Genomic DNA, 20,740 nt, shown 5'->3' on the forward strand with positions numbered 1-20,740 from the left:
TTGTATCCTATTAAAAAAAAATACCTGTGTTGGTTTCTCCCTAAAAATAGATGAATGGCCCATCTGCTTTAAAAATAGGAATCGGACAGTTTCAGTAACAATAGAGGTACAGGAAAGATCAGGAGAATCTCAGTGAATTTCTATTCATTTGGGGAAAGTCGTAAAATTGAAGTGTCAAGTCAGTTATACCCTTGATTTTTGAAGAAATAAAAGTATCCCAATGCTATTTCATTGTTTAATGTTAAGACAGGATTCAATTAGGGAGATTTTTAAAAGATACCACTTAACCAACCCTGCATCTTATTTTCAAAATACTCCATGAAATAAATTTCTTGCTGAACATAATTTTCAAAACTATTCTTCCTTGTTTATGGGAATAATAGTACAAGTCTTTTTCAAAATATGTGTGTACCTCTCCCTACATTTTTTGGAAACTTTTCTCTCCATTAACATTTCTTTTTAAAAATGCTATACCACATCTGGACTTGGAGTTTTTAGGAAGCAGGTTTAGGAATGACTGTTAAACTGGATAAATCTAACAAAAGTAGATACAGGAAAACTTGACTGAGAATTGCGAACATACCTGTGGCTGCAGGTGTTTTGGTGCCTTCCTCAGAAACCTCAATCTCTGCTTTCTGGATTGCTTCAGAAACATAAAAGCCATCTTGGCCTAACCCCAGGAAATAATAAAAATGTGACTTATTTGCACTTTTTGATGCATCTTGAGAATCTTGAGTATACCTTAAAGGGTATGCTTAGTTGTAATCTCTTGTGCTGCTTAATGTGTAGCTTGGGACAGAATTGTTTGGAAGATAATTAAGTTAAATGTTTTATACAAACTTTAAAACCTCAAATTTGGTAAATTAATCATCTCCAAATTGATTCAGAAATGTGAAATTTTTCAGTAATTTTCAAAAATAACTATATTTCTTTGGACGATATTTTAAAAATATCAGTGGTCATAAGAATTGCTAGAGAATGTGTTACAGTGTGAATTCTGGAGCCCAGTAAGCTGCATTTTCAGCAAGATGTGATTTCTCTTGAATGGCTTCTTGGGCTATATTTTAAGAGCCATTGTTAAAAGTCACAGGTCTGTACTGTGGACTTTAAAAGATATAATTCAGAGTATTAATAATGTCTAATACTGCATGATTGCTTTCTGTATACTTAGGCATACTAGTTATGCAATTAACTTGCCTCATGGGCTAAAATCTGCAAACAAAATGAGGCCACACATTCAATAAGGAATTCTGATAGTGTAGTGTCCATTTCCACCCCACCACTGCACACACAAACACTATCATCTTTGAAGAAGTGTATTCTACCTAACTCTAGCATGCCACTGGAAAGGGATCTATAGCATGAATATTAAAATAATAATTTTGAGGTACATGTATATTGAGAGAAGCTGCTTTGTATCATCTTCGGCTAAATTGTTTTTCGTTTTTCATGCATATAAAGGAGATGGCAAATGGATGTTGTGAGAGGATAAAACCAATCCATAATATAGAATATGGAACATTTTGTCCATCTTGTAAATAAGTTATACAGAAAATTATGAATTGAATGTTCATTTAATGTATTTTCTGGTATTAGTACTGAGGAACCCAGACAAGGGCCAAAGGAAGGGGAAAGTCAATAGAAATAGTCATCTAGTGTCACTTGTTATAAGCCAAGAAGAATCTAGCTTTATTTAACAGTTGATCTTATTCTGTAGGATTTTTTTAAGAAAGAAACAAATTTCTCTAATAATTAAGCACCATTTCAACAAGCTGAAACGCAGTACCAAAATTAGAATTTTGTAGATTAAGAATAGATCTATGATAGTCCTGAGAAGGTTTTACTAGTTTGTCACTTCATATCTGTGACAATACCTAATATGGTATCTGGACTTTTTAAATAAATGTTGATGGGATGTGAACAGACACACTACAAAACCTTTGATAGCTAAATATATTAAATGTGTCTGTACTGAGTCCAGGCACCTTGGCACAGTGTGAGAAATAAGACCAGTTGGTATGAATGAGTGTTTATTTCACTTTCTTGAGATTGCAACTGAAGAGTTTCACTTAGTTTTTCTCCTCAGACTACAGGAGTGTTCCAATAATTGACATTTATGTGTTTGTACAGCTAAAAGCCAGCAACAACCTGTTATGTCTTAGAATCTGCATCTCTTAAATTTTATCTCTGGTAAGAGTTGACATTTCAGAAGACCAACAGTTGTGATCAAAATAAGAATTATAAGTCATCTGTGAGTTTGTGTCTTCTTGCTTGGTCTTGTAATACAGTGCCTATCTGTTTAATTTTGTTAAGTAGATAATGAAATTTTTTACAACTAATGAAATCCACTAGAAGAGGCCAATCATGGATTTTCCTGACTGTAGCTTTTGGTCTTAGGTTCATCCTTTATGGCAGTGTTATCAACTGCCATTGAGGGTTGCACAAACTGTTTTCCCAAAATCTGTTGCCAAGATTGTTTATAGGTGCTATCCTGTAAAAAGGGTTCCATGGTTAATTAAAATGGGAAGTGCAGGTTGAATAGTTTTGTGTTTTTGTTTTTAGTAGGGAACTGAGTTGCTAATTTGCTTAAGTTTGCAGTAAATCTCTACAGAAGGACTCATACGTAGAGTTTAACTATGGGCCACTTATACCATCCTGTCTCCAACCTTAACAGATTAACATTCTGGGGAACATAAGGAAATGTTGTCTGTAGACCCATAGGGTAATAACATAGGATGTGTCTTTGACAAATTTCATCTAAATGATTGCTTACCCTTTGTTGGTGAAGACTATCCATGCTTTGTGTGTGGTTGGTCATCCTCTCAAAATGTTTAAGACATTGTGTAAGCATATAATTTGCTCTTTTAAAAGCAAGTGATGAGAAAGATAAACTAGAAGCAAATTCTGGCAATAACTTTTTAAAAGATACTAACTTTGCGAATAGTAATTATAATTGCAAAGACAAAAGATGCAGCTTTATGATAAACTGATGCACATATATAGGGACATTGCACATTTGCACATTTTGCAAATTGTGTGCTTATACAGAGAGAGAGAGAGAGAGCTAAAAAGACTGAAACTAAGCTATGGCTAGTTGCTTTCTTCAGTTGATTTATGTATAGCTCAGTTGATTTATGTATGTATTGGGGAATTATTACTACAATAAGATTAATCATCTATTGCCTTACATAGTTGTAATTTCTTTGTGTATTGAGAAATTATAAGATCTACTCAGTAACTTATTAATATGCAACACAACATTAAGTAAAATCACAATGCTCAGAACTTTTCTTCTAATGGAAGTTTATACCTTCACTTCTTCCCTAGCAACTAATGATCTACTTTTTTCCTATGAGTTTGTTTTATTTAGATTCCACATATAAGTGAGATAACAGAATCTTTCTCTGACTTATTTCCCTTAGCATAATGATCTCAAGGTATTTTCATGTTGAAATGGCAGAATGTCCCTTTTTTATGACAGTGCTATATATATAGAGAGAGATGTATACAGTTAATATGTCACTTAATGATGGTGATATATTCTGAGAAATGTCTCATTAAGCAACTTTTGTCATGTGTGAGGAGGATGCTTACATAATCCTAAGTGGTATAGCCTACTACATACCCAGGTTATATATAGGGACCACTATCATATGCAGTCTGTTGTTGACCAAAACATCATTATGTGGAGTATAACTGTACACTCTTGATAATCATACAATGACAAATTTGCCTATTAATTCATTTCTCATATCTCCATTATTAAGGGACAAATGACAGTATGTATTTACCAGTACCAGTGATTTTTGTACATTCATAGGTTTTTACAGTGCTGATTCACATCTCTTTATTTCACCTTGAAGAATATCCTTTAGCATAATTTGTAAGGCAGGTCTAGTGGTGGTGAACTCCTCAGTATTTTATTAGTTTATGAAAATTTTGTTAGTTTGGTAAGGCCCTGCTTGCCTTTATTTCTGTAGGATAGCTTTGGCAGGTATAGTATTCTTAGTTGGCAGGGTTTTTTCTTTTGACATTTTGAATATATCATTCCACTATTGGCCTTAAAATCTCTGTTGAGAAATCCACTGATAGTCTTATAGTCATTCCCTTGTATGGATGAGTCATTTCTTCCTTCTTTCAAAATTCTGTCTTTGAGGTTTTATAATTATAATGTCTCTTAGTGTAGTTCTTTTGAGGCTTAAATTCCTTGGGCTTTTTGAATCTGGGATACCCATTTTTTCTCCAAGTTTTAGACGTTTTCAGCCATTATTGCTTTACTAGGCTTTCCATCCCTTTCTCGTCTTCTGGGATTCCGTCATATGTGTATTTTTTCTTTTGATGGAATTCACAACTCCTGTAAACTTTAATTTTTTCATTCCTTTTTTCTTTCTCTGGCAAAATATTTTCAAAAACATAGCGTCTATTTCATTGATTCTTTTCTCTGCTTGGTTGAGCCTGTTTGTTGAAGCTCTCTATTGAATCCTTTAATGCAGTATTGTATTCTGCAGTTTTAAAGTGTTTGGGTATTTTTTAAAAATGGTTTCTATTTCTTGGTTGAACTTATTTTGTTCACACATTGTTTTCCTAATTTTGTCTGCGTGTCTTTGTAGTCTACTGAGCTTCTTTAAGAGTATTGTTTGTAAGTCTTTGTCAGATAGCTCATGCATCTCTGTTTCTTTATGATTAGTTACTGGACTTTTCTAAGTTTCTTTTTTGTGGTGTCCTGTTTACCTAACTCTTCATGATCCTTGATTCCTTGCCTTTATAGCTGTGCATTTCAGTAAATGATCTCCTCTTCCAAACTTTACAGATTTGCTTTAGCAGAGAAAAATCTTGACCAGTCAGCTGGCAGCATTTATGGACAGGTGTGGCTTGCTATTGGGGTCTCTACTTGGGCAAGGCTACTTACTGATTGTGCTCTGAGGATATGGGTCTGCTACTCATTGGATCATGCAGCTGAGTGGGCCTGTTGACTGGGCTCTGCATTGAGGTGTTGAGGCCACTGGGTGGGTTCCTTGTTTGGGCAGAACTTGACTGTGCTTCAGGTCAGGTAGAACTACTAACTGTGCTCTGCAACCACCTCCAGTTGGGCAAGGTAATAGGCCATGTTCCCTTGGCAGATTGATGCCACTGGTTAAATTCCATGAATGGAAGGCCTCTGGGCTGAATTCCATAATTGCTCCTGGTCAGGTGGATCTCAGACTGTGCTTCCCATATGCATGTTGCTGCTGGCTGGACTCCCTGTTCAGAAAGGGTAACATTGTTCCAGGAAGTTGGGCAGGGCTGTAGGTTGGTTTCACTGCTGGGTGGGGCTTTTGGCTGGTCTCTGTGGCTTGGTGGTACGTACCATAGGGCAACTGAACTCACTGGTGAGATAGGGCCACTGGCAGAGGCCACTGGCAGAGGCCACTGGCTTCTGCAGATCCTCAGTACTCTGGTTAGAATCTCTACTCACAGACTTCTATAAGCAGGAACATGATGTGCAAAAGCTAGATCACAGATCCTTTTCTCACCCCCTTTATTTTTAGCTGATAGCCATGGATTTCCCCAGGGATCTCTGTGAGGTGAGACCCAAGTAGGCCTTCAGGAAGAGTAGTGTAACAGTGAACTGGATGTCCATCTTTGCTCTTCCCCGTGCCCTCCCCTCCAACACTGGAGAAGCCATAGATCCAGGAAGACATTCTTAGTGGTGTGGTGGAGTAAGGGTGATATCGGCAGAGTGCAGTGCTCCTCTTACCTTTCGTTGCTATTCTTCTTAGTCTCTGTGGTTCAAATGCATGTTTCAGCCTCACCCCTGGTGTCTTATCTTATGGTTAGTTGCTAATTGACCTTGGGAGGAGGACTGAAGTCAGGAGCAATCTGTAATTTTGATATGACCTATGCAGCTCTGACCAGTCTGATCTGGTGTGTCATAAGTTAGCTTTAGTAGGTAACCAAACAACTATGGGTGGTTTGCCCATTTAAGTCATAGTGATAGGGAGCGTCTTGCTGCTGCTGCTACTCTACTACTTCTTCCTTGACCTCTCCCCTCCTCCTTTACTGTGATTTTGTACAATTTTTATAGCCTCCATTTCCTAAGTTACTTAGGTTGATACCTCTCCCCGCTCCACTTTTTAGTGAGAGTGTATCACACATTTGTAATAAAGTTAGGTTGTTTTGACACATACTGCATTTAATTGTGGGATTCTTACAACTTCTAAATCTTTTTTTTTAATTATCATGTACAAATCTTTACTCATTGTACTATAAATTGAGTTTTGAGAAATGAAGTATCATGTATTAACCACTGCAGTAGTATAAAGAATTGTTTTAATACCCCCCAAAAATCCTCCTATACTTCACTTTACCACTTCTCCTCTGTCCCCAAATACCTGGCAACCACTGATTTTTTTTTTCTTTCACAAAGTTGTAGTACCAATGATCTTGTATTTCTTAATAAACCAGGATTAGAAGCAACCTACTTATAAAAGTAAAGAATAAGATAGCTTTTTCAAAGCTTCAAGTTTGTGCATGAGGGATATTTTTTGGATTAGGAAACATGGGTTTTTATCAAAGCCTGTTTAATCTTTGTGAAGTAATTCTCTCAAGAAGTGTATCTCTAGCAGTTCTTTTTGTGTAAGTGAATTGGAATTACTCTTGGACATTCCTGACATAGTGTCTAGGATTTCCAGGAAGAAAAATTACACCCTGGGTTAAGTTGGGTTTTGAAATGACAGTTATCAAGTTCTTCAGACAGCAAAAGAAGGAGTGATATTTTAAATGGGGAAGGATAATGTGAATCAAATGATTCTGGGTTTTGGAACCAAATGGCAAGAAAAGACCAAATGTTCCCTAAGGTTGAGCTTCAATCAATAGATCAGAACTGCTTGGTAGCCCCTTGTTAGTTGTGGGAAGGATGGCCAGCTTTTTCTCATCACTTACTCTCTTGCAAATTCTTTGCTAAAGCTTTTTTATATGATAAAGAATTTCATTTCCAAAAGATGAGAGAGGTGGGTAATGACTACCCCATTTTAGGCTATTTCTTAGATTCGGTGTCCATGTCTCCAGAATCAAAGTGTTCTTGGGCATAGAAGGTGACTAGTCTCTTATGTTTAAATATAGGTATTGGAAAGCAACACTTTACTGGAAATCCTTAAGAACCAGACAGTAATTTTTTTTTAGCCATTGTGGATCATGTAGTGTTCATCATAACTTCTCTGTCATAGCAGAAGGTGATTTGTAAATGAATGAGAGTAGCTGAGTATTGATAAATTTTTACTTTGGTGACCCTTGCATCAGAGGAACAAATTCTTTGGGTGGGATTATAAGGCTGGTGTGTTTTATCAGAGTGAAATGTGAATGCAAGCTTCACACTTGGCATTTGCTAACTGCTTCATAATTAATAAGCTATATCCATGAGCCTATATTTCTGTTGATTTCAACAAAAATAAGTAGACTTGAATTGCATTATTTTAAAAAAGAGGTTAGGTGTCCAAAAAGGTACTGTTAAAACTACATTGCTTGTTAGATATTATCAGAGGAACTTATGGACCTCAGAAGTCTTTACCAATAAGCTGCTGCATTAAGCCCAGTGTTAGTTAAGCCCAGAGGACACAGGATTAATGGCATTCTAAGATGTACTTCTAGGACATAAAAGGATAGATATTTAAGATCTATAACAGCAAAATCATTAAGTCATAGGTTTAATTGAATGTAATGATATGGAAAAAAGGTCTTGAATGGCCTCAAAATTTTGGTCAGGATGATCAAAAACAAAAAAGAATAATATTGCCATCAACAATGAGGATACATGTCTGAGTCTCAGAGTTGCAAGAAGACACTGTAAATGGATTTCACAGGTTATTAAAGTTAGAGAGAGCACAAGTTCAGATATTTCATTCCAGTATTCCTCTTTCCTCTACAAGGTCAGATTATGCCTGTGTCATGAGGGAAATTTTCTGGTTGTGTCATTCAACCAAATCAACAATACTTACTGGATATCCTCTGTGCCAAGCATAGCTGGAAGTTCTATGCCCAAATTTGACTTGCTTCGTTAATCTTTTGTTTAGGCAATGAGCCTGTGGAATTTTTAAATATTCTAAATAGTTCCTTACACCTGTGTTTTATTTGATAACTGTCATTTAGTCTGTCTGTTATCATCTAACACCCAGGGCAAGACTTACCTTGTGGACCATAGTGCCATTTTTTCTGTGACTCCTTAAAAAAGAAGACTCTGAACAACACTTCAGGCAACCTTTATGTACTGTGAGATTTTAGCATTTAAATTATTAAGCTCATTAGGCAAGAAAAATGCCAAGGCCAATGAATATGCCTGCTCCAGTGTCATCTTTGTACAAATATGTATTACTATCTTAAGCAGAAATGAACCAGGGTCTTGGAATTGGCAATGGTCTCATGAAATGATTCTGGAACATATGGCTATGGTATTCCACTCTCTTAATATTAGATGCAAGTTTCCTGTCAGTTCATAGGCAAACACAGCTCCTACTGATACAGTAGCACGTCTACTATGGGCAAGAAATGTAATATGGATGCTGGGAAGGAGAATATTTTAGGGAAAGTTTATGGGCACATGGATGATTTGAGGGAAGGATGTTGGATGGATGATAAGTTTCAAGTTTATCTCCCTAGAACAGCACAGAGGGAGACAAGGAGGAAGGGAGAGGAGGTAGAAACAAAGGGTGTCTGTGCAACTGGAATGACAGCAGGAGGTCAGGATGAAGAGACTTGATGTTGCACCAATGTCTCTGGCATGCTTTTGTCATGAAGGCAAAGGGAGGGTGAATTGTATTGTGTCCCGTGGCCACTGACCTCATTTTGAGGGTGGTCTCTGAAAATGGTACTCAAAGGTCTCTCAGCAAACACCCCTTCACCATAAAGTCCACTCTAAATTTGATTGTTATCAGAAGCATCACATTCTTTTATAAAGTACTTTATTCTTTTAAACAATGTTAACTGTGGTTGTTTACCATTGAAGTCTCTTTAAAAACAATGAGAACTCCTTAATCAAAGGATGATAAAAGTGCCCCAAACACAATGTCAAAAGGTTTGGAAAAAGAACAGTTGTTACCTGACATTCCTTTCAAGTTAGCTTTGAGTGGATCAAAAAGGTCAGTGACTTCCCAAGAACTGAAAATGCTTTTTAAGTCAAAATGATCCTGGCTCCTAAATCTGAAAAACAAAAACAAACTATCAACTTTCACTTAACACTCTCTTTTAGTATACCTTCATACACACCACATGACATCCAAACCCCATAACTTCTAGGTCAGTGTTTTCCAGGCTCATTTCCAGCTTTATCTTTTAATATTCCTTCCAGAAACCTTTCTCATTGAGGGATTTGACCACACACTCTCTCCCACTTCTTCACCTTTGTTTCCGCTGTTCTCTCCAGGTCCCTTGCATCTCCCCTGATGGCCTCTGAATTACTATCCTTTCCGCAAGCCCAATTGTTCCCTCCTCTTCTCTGCAGCTGCTTAATGACTTTTGGTTCTTAAGGCCTCATTAACACTTTTACTTTTTTGATGTACAGAACATTCTGCTTCTTATTACTGTTATTTATGATACTATGAACTACTTGGGAAGAGAGGCTATCCCAGTCAATTTTCGATTGCTTAATAATAATAATATTTAATGAGGGTTTACCATGTGCTAGGCACTATAGCAAGTATTTTATGTGGATTATCTCATTTCATCTTCATATAATTATGTTTCTATTATCCTCATTTACAGATGAGAAAACTGAGGCTCAAAGAGCTTACGAAACTTGCCCAAGTGGACGTAATGAATATGTGGTGGAGCTCTACTCAGACCAAGGCTGAAAGAGAGCGGAGCCTGTGCTCTCATTGTCCACTCTCTGCTACTTCCCATCTCTTGTGGCGTCTCACACACAGTAGGTGTAGAAAAGAAGTTATTGACTAATTAACAACAGTGTCTCTCTTAACATGTTTGTATTTGATAAGACATTTTTATGGTTGCTGTGTGCAGTGTATGTCTTTGAAGCACAGCAGGGAAGGAATGCAAATTAAAGTTTGAGTTTTCCTTGGAAGGCCTTAGAGCAGAAAGAATCAGTACCCAGCTTTGTAAAATTTCCCCAAGGGCAAGGTATTTGAAATTTTACCATTGAAGTATCCTTTGAAAGGACTGCTGACATTATTTTTCTTTGAAAACCAAAGTTCAAAATGGAACTTTTTCTTTAAATCATGCAGAACTTATAGGAGAATTAAAATATTGGACAAACCATTTAACATCAAAGGTCTCCATTGCTATACAAGACAATGTGACCAATGTGTTAAACAGAAATATCAGATTTTCTCATAAAACTATTCCAAATAGTTTTTTAGTGGTATATGCTTTCTCCAAGCATGCTGATATTTCTCCAAAAAGTTTCATGAATGACCCTTCTGAAATTTTCTTAAGAAGCATAGTGGTTAAGAGCATGAATGTGGGGATTCTTCACTCAGGTTTGGGTCCTGGCTCAGTCTCATTCCTGCTGAGAAATCTAGACAAGTTACTTTGCCTGTTTTTACCTAGTTTCCTCATTTATCACATGAACATAGTAGTACTCCTTAGTTCGCAATTCTGTGAAGAGAAAGTGGACTCCTCCTCGTGAGGTTCAGAACAGTGCCCAGCACGCTGCAGGTACTTCTGTGTTGCCGTTGTGGTTTTGTTGCTTTTCAGTATCATTGAGAAAGAGCTAAGAGATGTTTGAAGTCAAGTATAGATTTGAAGATGGTGAGTAGATAAAGTTGGACATGTCATTTTTTTAGTAAGCTGAAAACAGTAGTAAAAGTGAGGTGTGACTATGAAGGATAAGGGTGAGTTTCTTGAATGGCTATAAAGGCAAGTTCAGAAGAATTGCTACAAAAATATGAACTGGAAAAAAAAAAACACCCTCTACCAAACCAGACAAGGATATTACAAGAAAGAAAATGAGAGGCCAATATTCCTTAGGAATATAGATCAAAACTCCTAAATGAAATACCAACAAATTAAATCTAGCAATATATAAATCCCACCATATACAAGAGGAATTTATCCCAGGTAAGCAAGGTGGGTTCAGCATATGAAAATCATTTGAGGGAAAGCACCACATTAATCAAGGATCATCTCAATAGATGCACAAAAAAGCATTTGAAAAGACCCAACATCTTTTCATAAAAACAAACCACTCAACAAACTTGGGGTAGAGGGAGTTTCTTCAACTTGAAAAGGGGCATCTACAAAAAACCCAAAGCTAACATTATACTTTTTTTTATATTAATTTTTTTTATTTTTTACATCGTTCATTTTTAAACAATATTTGCTTCCCTCCACCCCCTCAGTGGTAGTCCCCATAGAGTTTCCTTCACCAATGCACCCGTGCACCATCACCACAGTCCCCTGTGTTCCTCCCTCCCTCCCTCTGATCCCTCTCCTGCCTCCTCCTCCTCTGCAGGATGTCTCTGATTTATAATTGTCTGTTTTTGCTTTGTTGTGTTTTATACTGTTATTATTTTTTACACTGATGTCTTATTTCCTTCCCCTATATTCCTGCTATAAGTGAAACCATCCAATATTTTTATTTTTCCTCTAGCTTATATCACTGAGCATAATTCCCTCTAGTTCCATCCACATTGCTGCGAATGGCCTGTTTATATTTTTTGATTGCTGAATAATATTCCATTGTGTATATATGCCACATCTTCTTGATCCAGTCATCTATTTTTGGGCATTTGGGTTGTTTCTAGGTTTTACCTATTGTAAATAGTGCTGCTATAAACATAGGGGTACAGGTGTTCTTTTGGATCAATGTTTTTGTGTCCTTTGGATAGATCCCTAGCAGCGAAATTGCCGGGTCATATGGTAGCTCCATTTTTAGTAGACTGAGTAACCTCCAGACAGCTTTCCACAGTGGTTGGACCAGTTTGCACTCCCACCAGCAATGTAGGAGAGTTCCTTTTTTACCACATCCTCCCCAGCATTTGCTGTTGCTTGTTTTTTTGATATGTGCCATTCTTACTGGTGTGAGGCGGTATCTCTATGTGGTTTTAATTTGCATTTCTGTGATTATAAGGGATGAGCTAACATTATACTTAATGATGAAAAACTCAATTTTCACCTCCCCAAAAGCTCAGGAATCAGACAAGAATGAACACTACTGCTATTTAACATTGTGCTAAAGAATGTGCAGATCAATTTTGCAGAGAAAGAAATAAAATGAATCCAGATTAGAAAAGACGTAAAGCCATCTTTAATCACAGAGAACTTGGTCTTACACATAGAAAATCCCAAGGAATCCACACACATGTACACACACAAAAATATTAGATCTAACAAATGAGTCCCTCCAGGTGGCAGGATACAAAATCGAAATACACAAATTAACTATTTCTTTATACTCATAATGAACAATCTGACATCCATTTACAACACCATGATAAGGAGTAAGATACTTAGAAGTAAAGTTAGCACAAGAGTGGAAAACTTGTGCACTGAAAACTACAAAACATCGTTGAAAGAAAACTAAAGAAAGCCTAAATAAAATGTATTCATGAATTGGAACACAATATTGTTAGAAAGCAATATTCCCTAAATTCATCTATAGATATAACATAATCCTTTTGTGTCCTAGCCATCTTTTGACAGAAATTGATAGGTTGATCCTCAAATTCCTAAGGAAATGCATGGGACCCAGAATAGCTGAAACAATTTTGAAAACAAAAGATTTTCAGAGTTGAAAGATTCCCACTTCCTGTTTCCTAAACATACTAAAAAACTAGAGTAATAAGAGTGTGTGATACTGGTGTAAGTATAGACATTTATGCCTATAGAACAAAATTGAAAGTCCAGAAATAAAACCATATGTCGGGTCTCCCTGGTGACACAGGTGGTTGAGCACAGCACTGTGAAGCTGTCCACAGCCTCTGCAGTGAGGGCCAGCCAGGGAGATACCCACATGGCACGGCAGACTTCTCCTGTCTTGCCTGCTGCTCCCCTCAGCAGTGTATTTCAGTCAGTCTGCCTGTTCTGTTCCCCGCTCTGTCTCTGGTGAATCCTCTCACCCACCCTCCATCTCTGGCCTCTACCCCAGTTATTATACGCATAAATAAATAAATCTTAAAAAAAAATACATCTATGGTCAATTGATTTCAACAAGTATGCCAAGAAAATTCAAAGGGAAAAAGAATAATTTCTTCAATAAATGATACTGGGATAACTAAATAATCAAACACAAAGTATAAGTTGCTACTCTACCTCATACCATATATAAAAAAATTAATACAAAATGGATCAGAGATCTAAATATGGGGACCAAAACTATAAAATCTTTAGAAGAAATATAGGCACAAATCTTTGTGACCTTGGCTAAATGTTTAAATAGCTAAGAGAAAATGCTTTCTTAACCATGATGTAAAAAAAAAGCACAAGAAGAGAAAAAATAGATTAAGTGAACTTCATCAAAATTAAAAGCTTTTATGCTTCAAAGGATACTACCAAGAAAGAAAAAGTATCACCCACAAAATGGGAGAGAATATTTACAAATCATATCTACTAAGGGACTAGTTTCCAGAATACATTGAGTACTATTGTAACTCTACAGTGAAAGCAAACAATTAACTATTTTTAAAATGGCCAAAGGATTTGGATAGATATTGCTCCAAAAAAGGTGTATAAATGCCAATAAGATCATGAAAAGATTTTCAACATCATTAGTCCTTAGGGAAATGCAAATGAAAGTGACCATGAGCTATCACTTCACACCGACTCGGATGGTTAGAAGAAAAAAATTGGGGGCCTCCTCCCACAGCTGTTGTAACACCATTGAGATGCCAGACAGGTGCAGCCTTCTTGCCTTCAGTCAGAGCAGAAAAGCAAAGCTCAGAGGGGGGCATGCTGGAGGGCACAGAGGAGGGGCAGGCATCCTAGTGAGTATAACTAAGAATAATTAGTCAGTTCCTGAATGCAAGCTTTACAACCTCTCAACTTTCTTATCCAGAATTGAGAAAGCAGTTTCATGAAAAGGGATTGTAAAAATTGTAGTAGTAAAATATGCACAACATAAAATCCCCCATTTTAACTTGATAAGTATATAATGTATTAAGTGTATGATACAATGGCATTAAGTACATTCACACTGTTGTCCAACCATCACCTCTATCTACTCCAGAGCCTTTTCATCTTTCCAAATGGAAACTCTGTACCATTAAACATTAAGAGCGATTTTAAAAGAAACAACAACAGAAATGGTGGGTGATAGTAAGTGCTGAAAAGAACACAGAGAAACTCACACATTGCTGGTGGTGTCACTTGGGAAGCTGTCTGTTAGTTCCTCAAAGTGTAAAATGCAAAGGTAATACATGACCCAGTCAGTATTTCCATTCCTAGATTTTCACCCAAGATAACAGAAAATATGTATCCACACAAAAATGTGCACATGAATGTTTGTAGAAGTCAAAAGTGGACACAAGAAAAAGTGTCTTGACCCCTAAGTGTCTATAAACTGATGAGTAGATAAATGAAATGCAGTATATACACACACACGATGATATTTAAGTGAAGTGATGGATGTATTAGTCATTTCAATTGTGATATATATCACAATATTCATATATGAAATCATTATGGTGCACACATAAATATATAAAACTGTTACATAACAATTATACCTAAGTATAGCTGGGAAAAAGGAAATTAAAGAAAAAGGAAGTGTATTCTATCCATACAATGGACTATTACACAGCCATAAAAAGAATGAAGTGCTGATATATGCTACAAGGATAAGCCTTGAAATCATTTTGCTAGTGAAAGAAGACACAAAAGGCCACTTACTGTATGATTTCATTTATGTAAAATGTCCAGAATAGACAAATATATGTAGAAAGAAAGTGGGTTAGTGATTGCCCAGCTCTTGTGGGGGGTGGGAGAGAGGAATGTGTAATGATGTGGGTATAGGTTTCTTTTGAATATTGATAATGTTCTAAATTAGCTAGTGGTGATGGTGATAGTTGCACAGCTTGGCCAATATGCTAAAATCCTCTGAATTGTATACTTTAAAAGAATAAATTGTATGGTATGTGAATTATATACCTTAATTTTTTTAAAAAAGAAGAAAATATCCTTAGAAACACCACAAATAATGATAACCAGAAGCTCTGTGAAGGAAGGGCAAAACTCCTTTTGGATATGAGAGCTCATGGATTTTAAAAAACACAAATATCACTTCTAATATGAGAAAAATGCTCATGCTCAGCTTCCTACTATGTTGATCTAGTAACTCAGTGTTTTATTGATTAAACAAATATATATTTGATATATTGGTCTTTCTTGTGGGCATTGCATCATTACGGATGTAAATTACATTTTTAACACTCGTTGTTGGTTTTCTTGATTATTCTTTTGGTATGTTAACGTCCTTAATGTAGAATAAAAGTCCTTATACATTTTGTTCTTTATCTGTATGTTTTCGTTCCAGTGCCTGAACTTATTTTTAACCTCTTGAGGAGCGCTGCGAAGACCTCTGGCTCCATGCTGCTGAGAAACTGGTCAGTGGAGGAGGCCAGGGCGTCTGAGAGAAGGAACGTGAAGCATATACATGCTGAAAACGAGCCCTCAGACTGCATTCACCAGTGCATATTGGTCTACAGATTAGTTATAAATTTATTCTGATTTTAGATGTACTAGAAAAGCTAGTCACTTAAAGAAGTTGCATGAGAAATCCTTTTGTAAAGTAATGGTTTGCCAATAGCTTTTGCCTTTGAAAAACAAAATCTAGCACCATCATATACTCTTTGACAAACTGTGTGTGTATTAAGTTTTCCTAAAGAAGGGCTCATCTCTGTTCTGAAAGAATGAGAAACTTCAGTACTAAGACTTAAAGTCTTCAACTTTTATGCCTTAATTTGCCTTCTGATGAGAATTGTATCTGTATTTGCTCAATTGTATAAACTATCTTTTTTTTTGGTTTTGAAAAAATGGCAATTGTGTAATCTTGGGATGTGTAAAACTTGGGCCACATTCCTTGAAGGTTGCTGCACTGTCCCTCTCTCCTGCTGGAAAGCTGGCTGCCATGTGAAGCTGAAACGGGAGCTTGGGGGCTCCACTCTGGCCCAGAGAAGACAGAGTGTGTGTCTTTGACATGGGGCAGCACCAGGAGCAGACTTGTCTTGCTTCCCAGGTAAGGCTGCTCCAGCTCCTCCACCTGATGGCCTATAGGGTCCTGGAACTGACTTGGGGGTTCAGTAAATGGGGAGTCAGCTCTGTATAGCAGCCAAGGGAACATAACAATCCTGGACCCTGGAAAGCTCAGCTCACAGACCAAGAAACAACAAGTGTGATTAACAGACGGTCCACTTCACCCTCAGGAAGCAGTCTAAGGTCAAAGACTGTTGAGACACAGTCTCTGGTCACCCCTTCTGATCCTAAGACCTAGAATCCCTGTACAGGACCTGCAGTAGCTGGCCTGGGAACACGTGGGAGAAGCCATATACCCGGTCGGAAAGGGGCAACTCCCTGGCATTGTGCACTCCACCTTCACCGGGATGAATGACTATCATCAGGGTGGGCAGGCAGAAGAAAGGCACTTCAGGACCAGTGAGACTGAGTGTGGACAAGCTCCCGGGAGACTTTTCAATGGACGCTCAATCTTCTATCCTTTCTCAGCACCAAACAGTGAAGTGGTTTTTATTAGGGGTGCTTGCCAAGGAAGATGGGGGTTCAAATGTTTTTGGTTTCACACAACCTCCTCTCTTTCCTAAATGCAGAGGGAAACAGCAAGCACGAAAGCACGAAATTGGGTTCCTGTTCCCCATCTGCTTCCTCAATGTCCTAAGAGCCTCCTGACTCCCTGGTCTTTCTCTATTCCACACAGCAGAGGGAACCAAGGAGACGTGGCCAGATCCTTTAAGGGATGGGACGAAGGAGCTCACTGTAGTTGACATCAGTCATCTGACACATCACACATCCTCGTCCTGGAGGACGAGGCCTTGGGTACAGGTGAAAGGCAGCAACTGGGTGTCTGTGGAGAATCTGCCACCAGGAACTTTGGAAGGATGTGGTGCTCACAAATGCCAACTGTGCAGATGCTGTGCCACCTTGGGGCGCCCATGTGGAGCCTCCCGAGACCTCACCTGCAAGCAAGGAGAGCTGGCACCTGAGCATATGCTCTGAGGGTGCAGAGAAGCCCTGAGCTTGGGTGTGTATGAGTAGTTAGTATGTATGAATTGTAACTAATGGGTGCTGAAGACCTTGCTTGTACATTCTGAACATTTTGGGCTGCCCTGCTCGTTCCCAGGAAGCATGAGGTGTGCACTGCTCAGACAGACCCCTGGGAGGGAGCAGGGCTGTGTATCAACTCTCCCATGTTGATACCCGACCACCCCCAAGGCCCCAGCTGCTTGGCCTCATCCCTGACAGAGCCTTTGCTTAGACAACAACTTAGCAACTTTCCTGACAGCCTTTAAATTCCATGCATTACCAGAGAGAGGAGCAGGCTGACCACCCCTTAGGGGATGGTGTTTGCCCAATCCTTTATTTAATAAACACACACTTGTGCTAGACTCTGCTTAAAGGCTTTAACACACCGTCACTAACTCCTCTCCAAAATTCTATTGTTATTCGCAGTCTTATAAATGCCAAGGCTTGGAGGGGTCGTGCAAGGTCACATGCTTGTGAGTGGCAAAACCACACCACCCACACAGTTGCTCAAGATAGAAACCTTGGATTTGAACCCAAGCCGCCTGGCCCAGCACCAGGCTCTTCGTGGCGCTTCACTGCTCCTCTTTCTTAGAGGATGATCCACCCTGCGGGTTGAGAGCAGTAACTGTGGTCTTGGGTCCCCTGCAGCACAATGAGACAGGGAATTAAGCATTTTAAATTAATTTGAAAAGATAATGTGAAACATTGGAGAGAATTAAAAGAGAGCTGGAAACCTCCATATCAATAGAGATCTTAATGTTTGCATTTTAACCCTATAGTCCTGTCCACACACATATTGTTCTCAGTTCAGTCATAAAGTGCAATCACTTGCTATTTTGCTTCTTAACACTGGTTTTAGAATATTCTCCCTGTTGTCTGTCTGAGCTTTGTAATTATCAAGGATGCTGGAGCCAGGCCGCCGGGGTTATCATCCTGACTCTGTGGACCCTGGGTGAGAGGCTTCACTCCTGTACCTCAGTTTCTCCATTTGTGAAATGGGACCTAGCACCTACATCTTAGGATGACTGTGGGGTGAACTGAGCTAAAAATATTGAGCAAGGAGATGAATGCTAGATAAAGCACTCAGTAAATATCAACAATCTTTCTTAGCTTTAATCATAATGATAACTGCATAATATGACTCATTCCTCATTGCTGGACAGGCAGGTTGTTTGTAAATCTTTTTCTTTGCTAACACCAGGAAAAACACCTTATTACATATAACTTCATCTCTTAAAATATTTCCTTAAACTAAATTCCTAAGAAATCACTTTTGGGGTACCTATTGCATTTTTCTGTCACAGGAAGGGTGGGTTTGAGAGGAAGAGGGATTAATTGTAGTGCAAGTTGAGTTCTGGGGGAACTTGACCTGGGAGGACAGTTGCTGGGGACAAAGCCCACAGGGCTCTGCTGGTTGCTGGCGTCTCTAAAGATGCCTTTTTTGCCTGTGTATGTGTGGGAAGTGGGACAGCAGTGTCGGTGGAGGTGGGGGAGGCTGAAAAGAAGGCCAAAGGTCAGATTTGCTTGCCATAGAGCATGTCACTCAAGGGCAGGGCCTTCCAGGACCACAAACTTATGCAGCAATTGGGGTGGACTCAGTGCGAATCTACAGGGCTTCGGGCAAGTAATGGCTGGGATTTGTCTTCACAGCCCTCGGACACTATCCTCATCGAGGTGGATGGGTCTCTTACCTGTGGTCTTTTGGAGGCCCGCTCACTGACCTGGACGATGGTGCCATTGGGCTCACTGAGGTTGGCTGGCTGCAGGCTGTTATTGGCCCACGAAGAGATCTGCCTGACAAAGCAGGGGGAGCGCGGTGCTCCTTCTTGCACAAAAAAGGTGCAGGGAATCTCCATCTTGGTGCCTTGGCTGGAGTTGGGTAGCATGGCATAAACAATGTGCAAGAAATCTTTCACTCCTTGGTTTATGAAAAAGGTACTGGAATAAACTGACAATGAGTGTGAGTGAAGAGTCATTGCATTGAAAATAGGGCCCCAACATCTTCACTCTTATTTCATAAGGCTCATCTACCATATATATATAATCAATCTGAAAAAGTCATAGATAGCTAAGCCACCCAGGAATTCATCTAGAAACACAGATTGAAAGTTGCTGATTAAACCATGTTGGATCATAAAGAAATTAAACTGTTTGGGTAAGTCAAACAGAAAGCTATTACCCGCATCCCAGAGGGTGTCCTGCCTGAAATGCTTGATTTAGTAATGCTGACCAGGGCTACAGCAGGTCTGGTGGGCAGGCTATGGGGCTTCAAATATTTACGAAGCTAACTGATTTATGGGGAACGTCACAAGTAACAATGACAGAGTGTGGCCAGGATGTTAAACTGTTGATAAATCTTGCACAGAGCCTTAAATCCATTCTGTGACCACATGACACAAGCCCAAGCGACAGACATTTGGTTGCAGACTTTTTAATAAACTATGCTTTCAATTGGAGAAACACAGAGGGAGGTAAGAACACCTCCCATCCCCCACCCCCTAAGACCCAGCAGAAAGCTCAGTGTTATTCATGTCAGTGAGAACCAGCATGAAGGCTGAGGAGATAAAAAGCATTTGAGGGAGTCAAGAGTTGCCACCTTCTTGGATGGCAACAGGATTTCTCTTTACTATGTCATAGCATTATAGGGCAGCCCCGATATTGAACGGGTTGCCTGGCTGTGGGTCCTCACCGCGCGCTTACAAGGGACTTATGAATACTCCACTACAGGCACACACAAAAGGTTAATAAAAGGTTTATTTACAAGGGAAAAGGAAATAAGGAAAATGTACAACTCAGGGAGAAAATAGGGAAATAAAGTCTTTAATGCGTCCTACCCGATCCAACGACCTGGAAACCCAAAGTCACTCTCAGAGCTGGCCGGACGCTGCGAGCTGGCGGAGAGCCAAAATGGGGGACCCCTCCAAAGCCCACGTGTCTGCCTTTATACCAACCTGGCTGCTTAACCCCACCCTCAGGTCCCAGCCACCTTCCCTTTGGTGGTGATGGGATTTGGAGTTCCCAGTGTCTTTGGCTTTGGCCTGGGGTGGGGATGGAGTCCACAAAGCCTGTATGGAATTAGCTTTAGGACATCCTTTTCCCCCTAACAATTGGAGTTTGCTTTCTTCTCACAGTCAGAGGATTTCTGTTTCATGCCATTTTTCATTACTGCAGCTTCTATTCTCTCCTAGATATCCATAACTGAAAGGAGGTCTCTGGCCCAATGGGGAGACAGGGCATAACTGAACACCCCAAATTTTTGCTCCTGGCATGAGCTGGCTGGGCCTGTCCAGCAGTCAGTTACCCTTCCCATGCAGGCTGCCTGAGAACATGGCTTTCCTTTGTCCTCCCCCCCCTCCTTCCTGTTAACCCACCTGTGACATCTCCCCGAAAGGTGCATGCTTTGCACCCTCTTCCTGCCCCATCCTGCCTGGCTGGCTTCCTCAGGACACCTACTGGCATGCATCCCTGACTTGCTTGGAGTCAGTCCTTTCCACATCACATCCTTCATGTCACAGAGGCCAGGCCAAGAGTCAGCTGCAGACCTCCGACTTGCCTGACCAAAGTC

The 20,740-nt window shown here is 39.3% G+C and overlaps 1 protein-coding gene across 1 annotated transcript; it reads right to left on the reverse strand.

The window, feature by feature from the left end:
• On the reverse strand, nt 1-19,151 carry SERPINE3 (serpin family E member 3). The gene is given in 7 exon segments (XM_037526817.2): nt 1-90; nt 584-670; nt 9,071-9,171; nt 15,996-16,238; nt 16,939-17,013; nt 17,015-17,108; nt 18,824-19,151. Coding segments are annotated over 7 exon segments (1,008 nt in total). The 3' UTR covers nt 1-10.
• Between the last annotated feature and the right edge of the window lie 1,589 nt (nt 19,152-20,740).

Source organism: Talpa occidentalis, unplaced genomic scaffold, assembly GCF_014898055.3.
Source record: "Talpa occidentalis isolate TD23 unplaced genomic scaffold, MPIMG_talOcc4v2.1 talOcc4.5, whole genome shotgun sequence".
NCBI classification, from domain to species: Eukaryota; Metazoa; Chordata; class Mammalia; order Eulipotyphla; family Talpidae; genus Talpa; species Talpa occidentalis.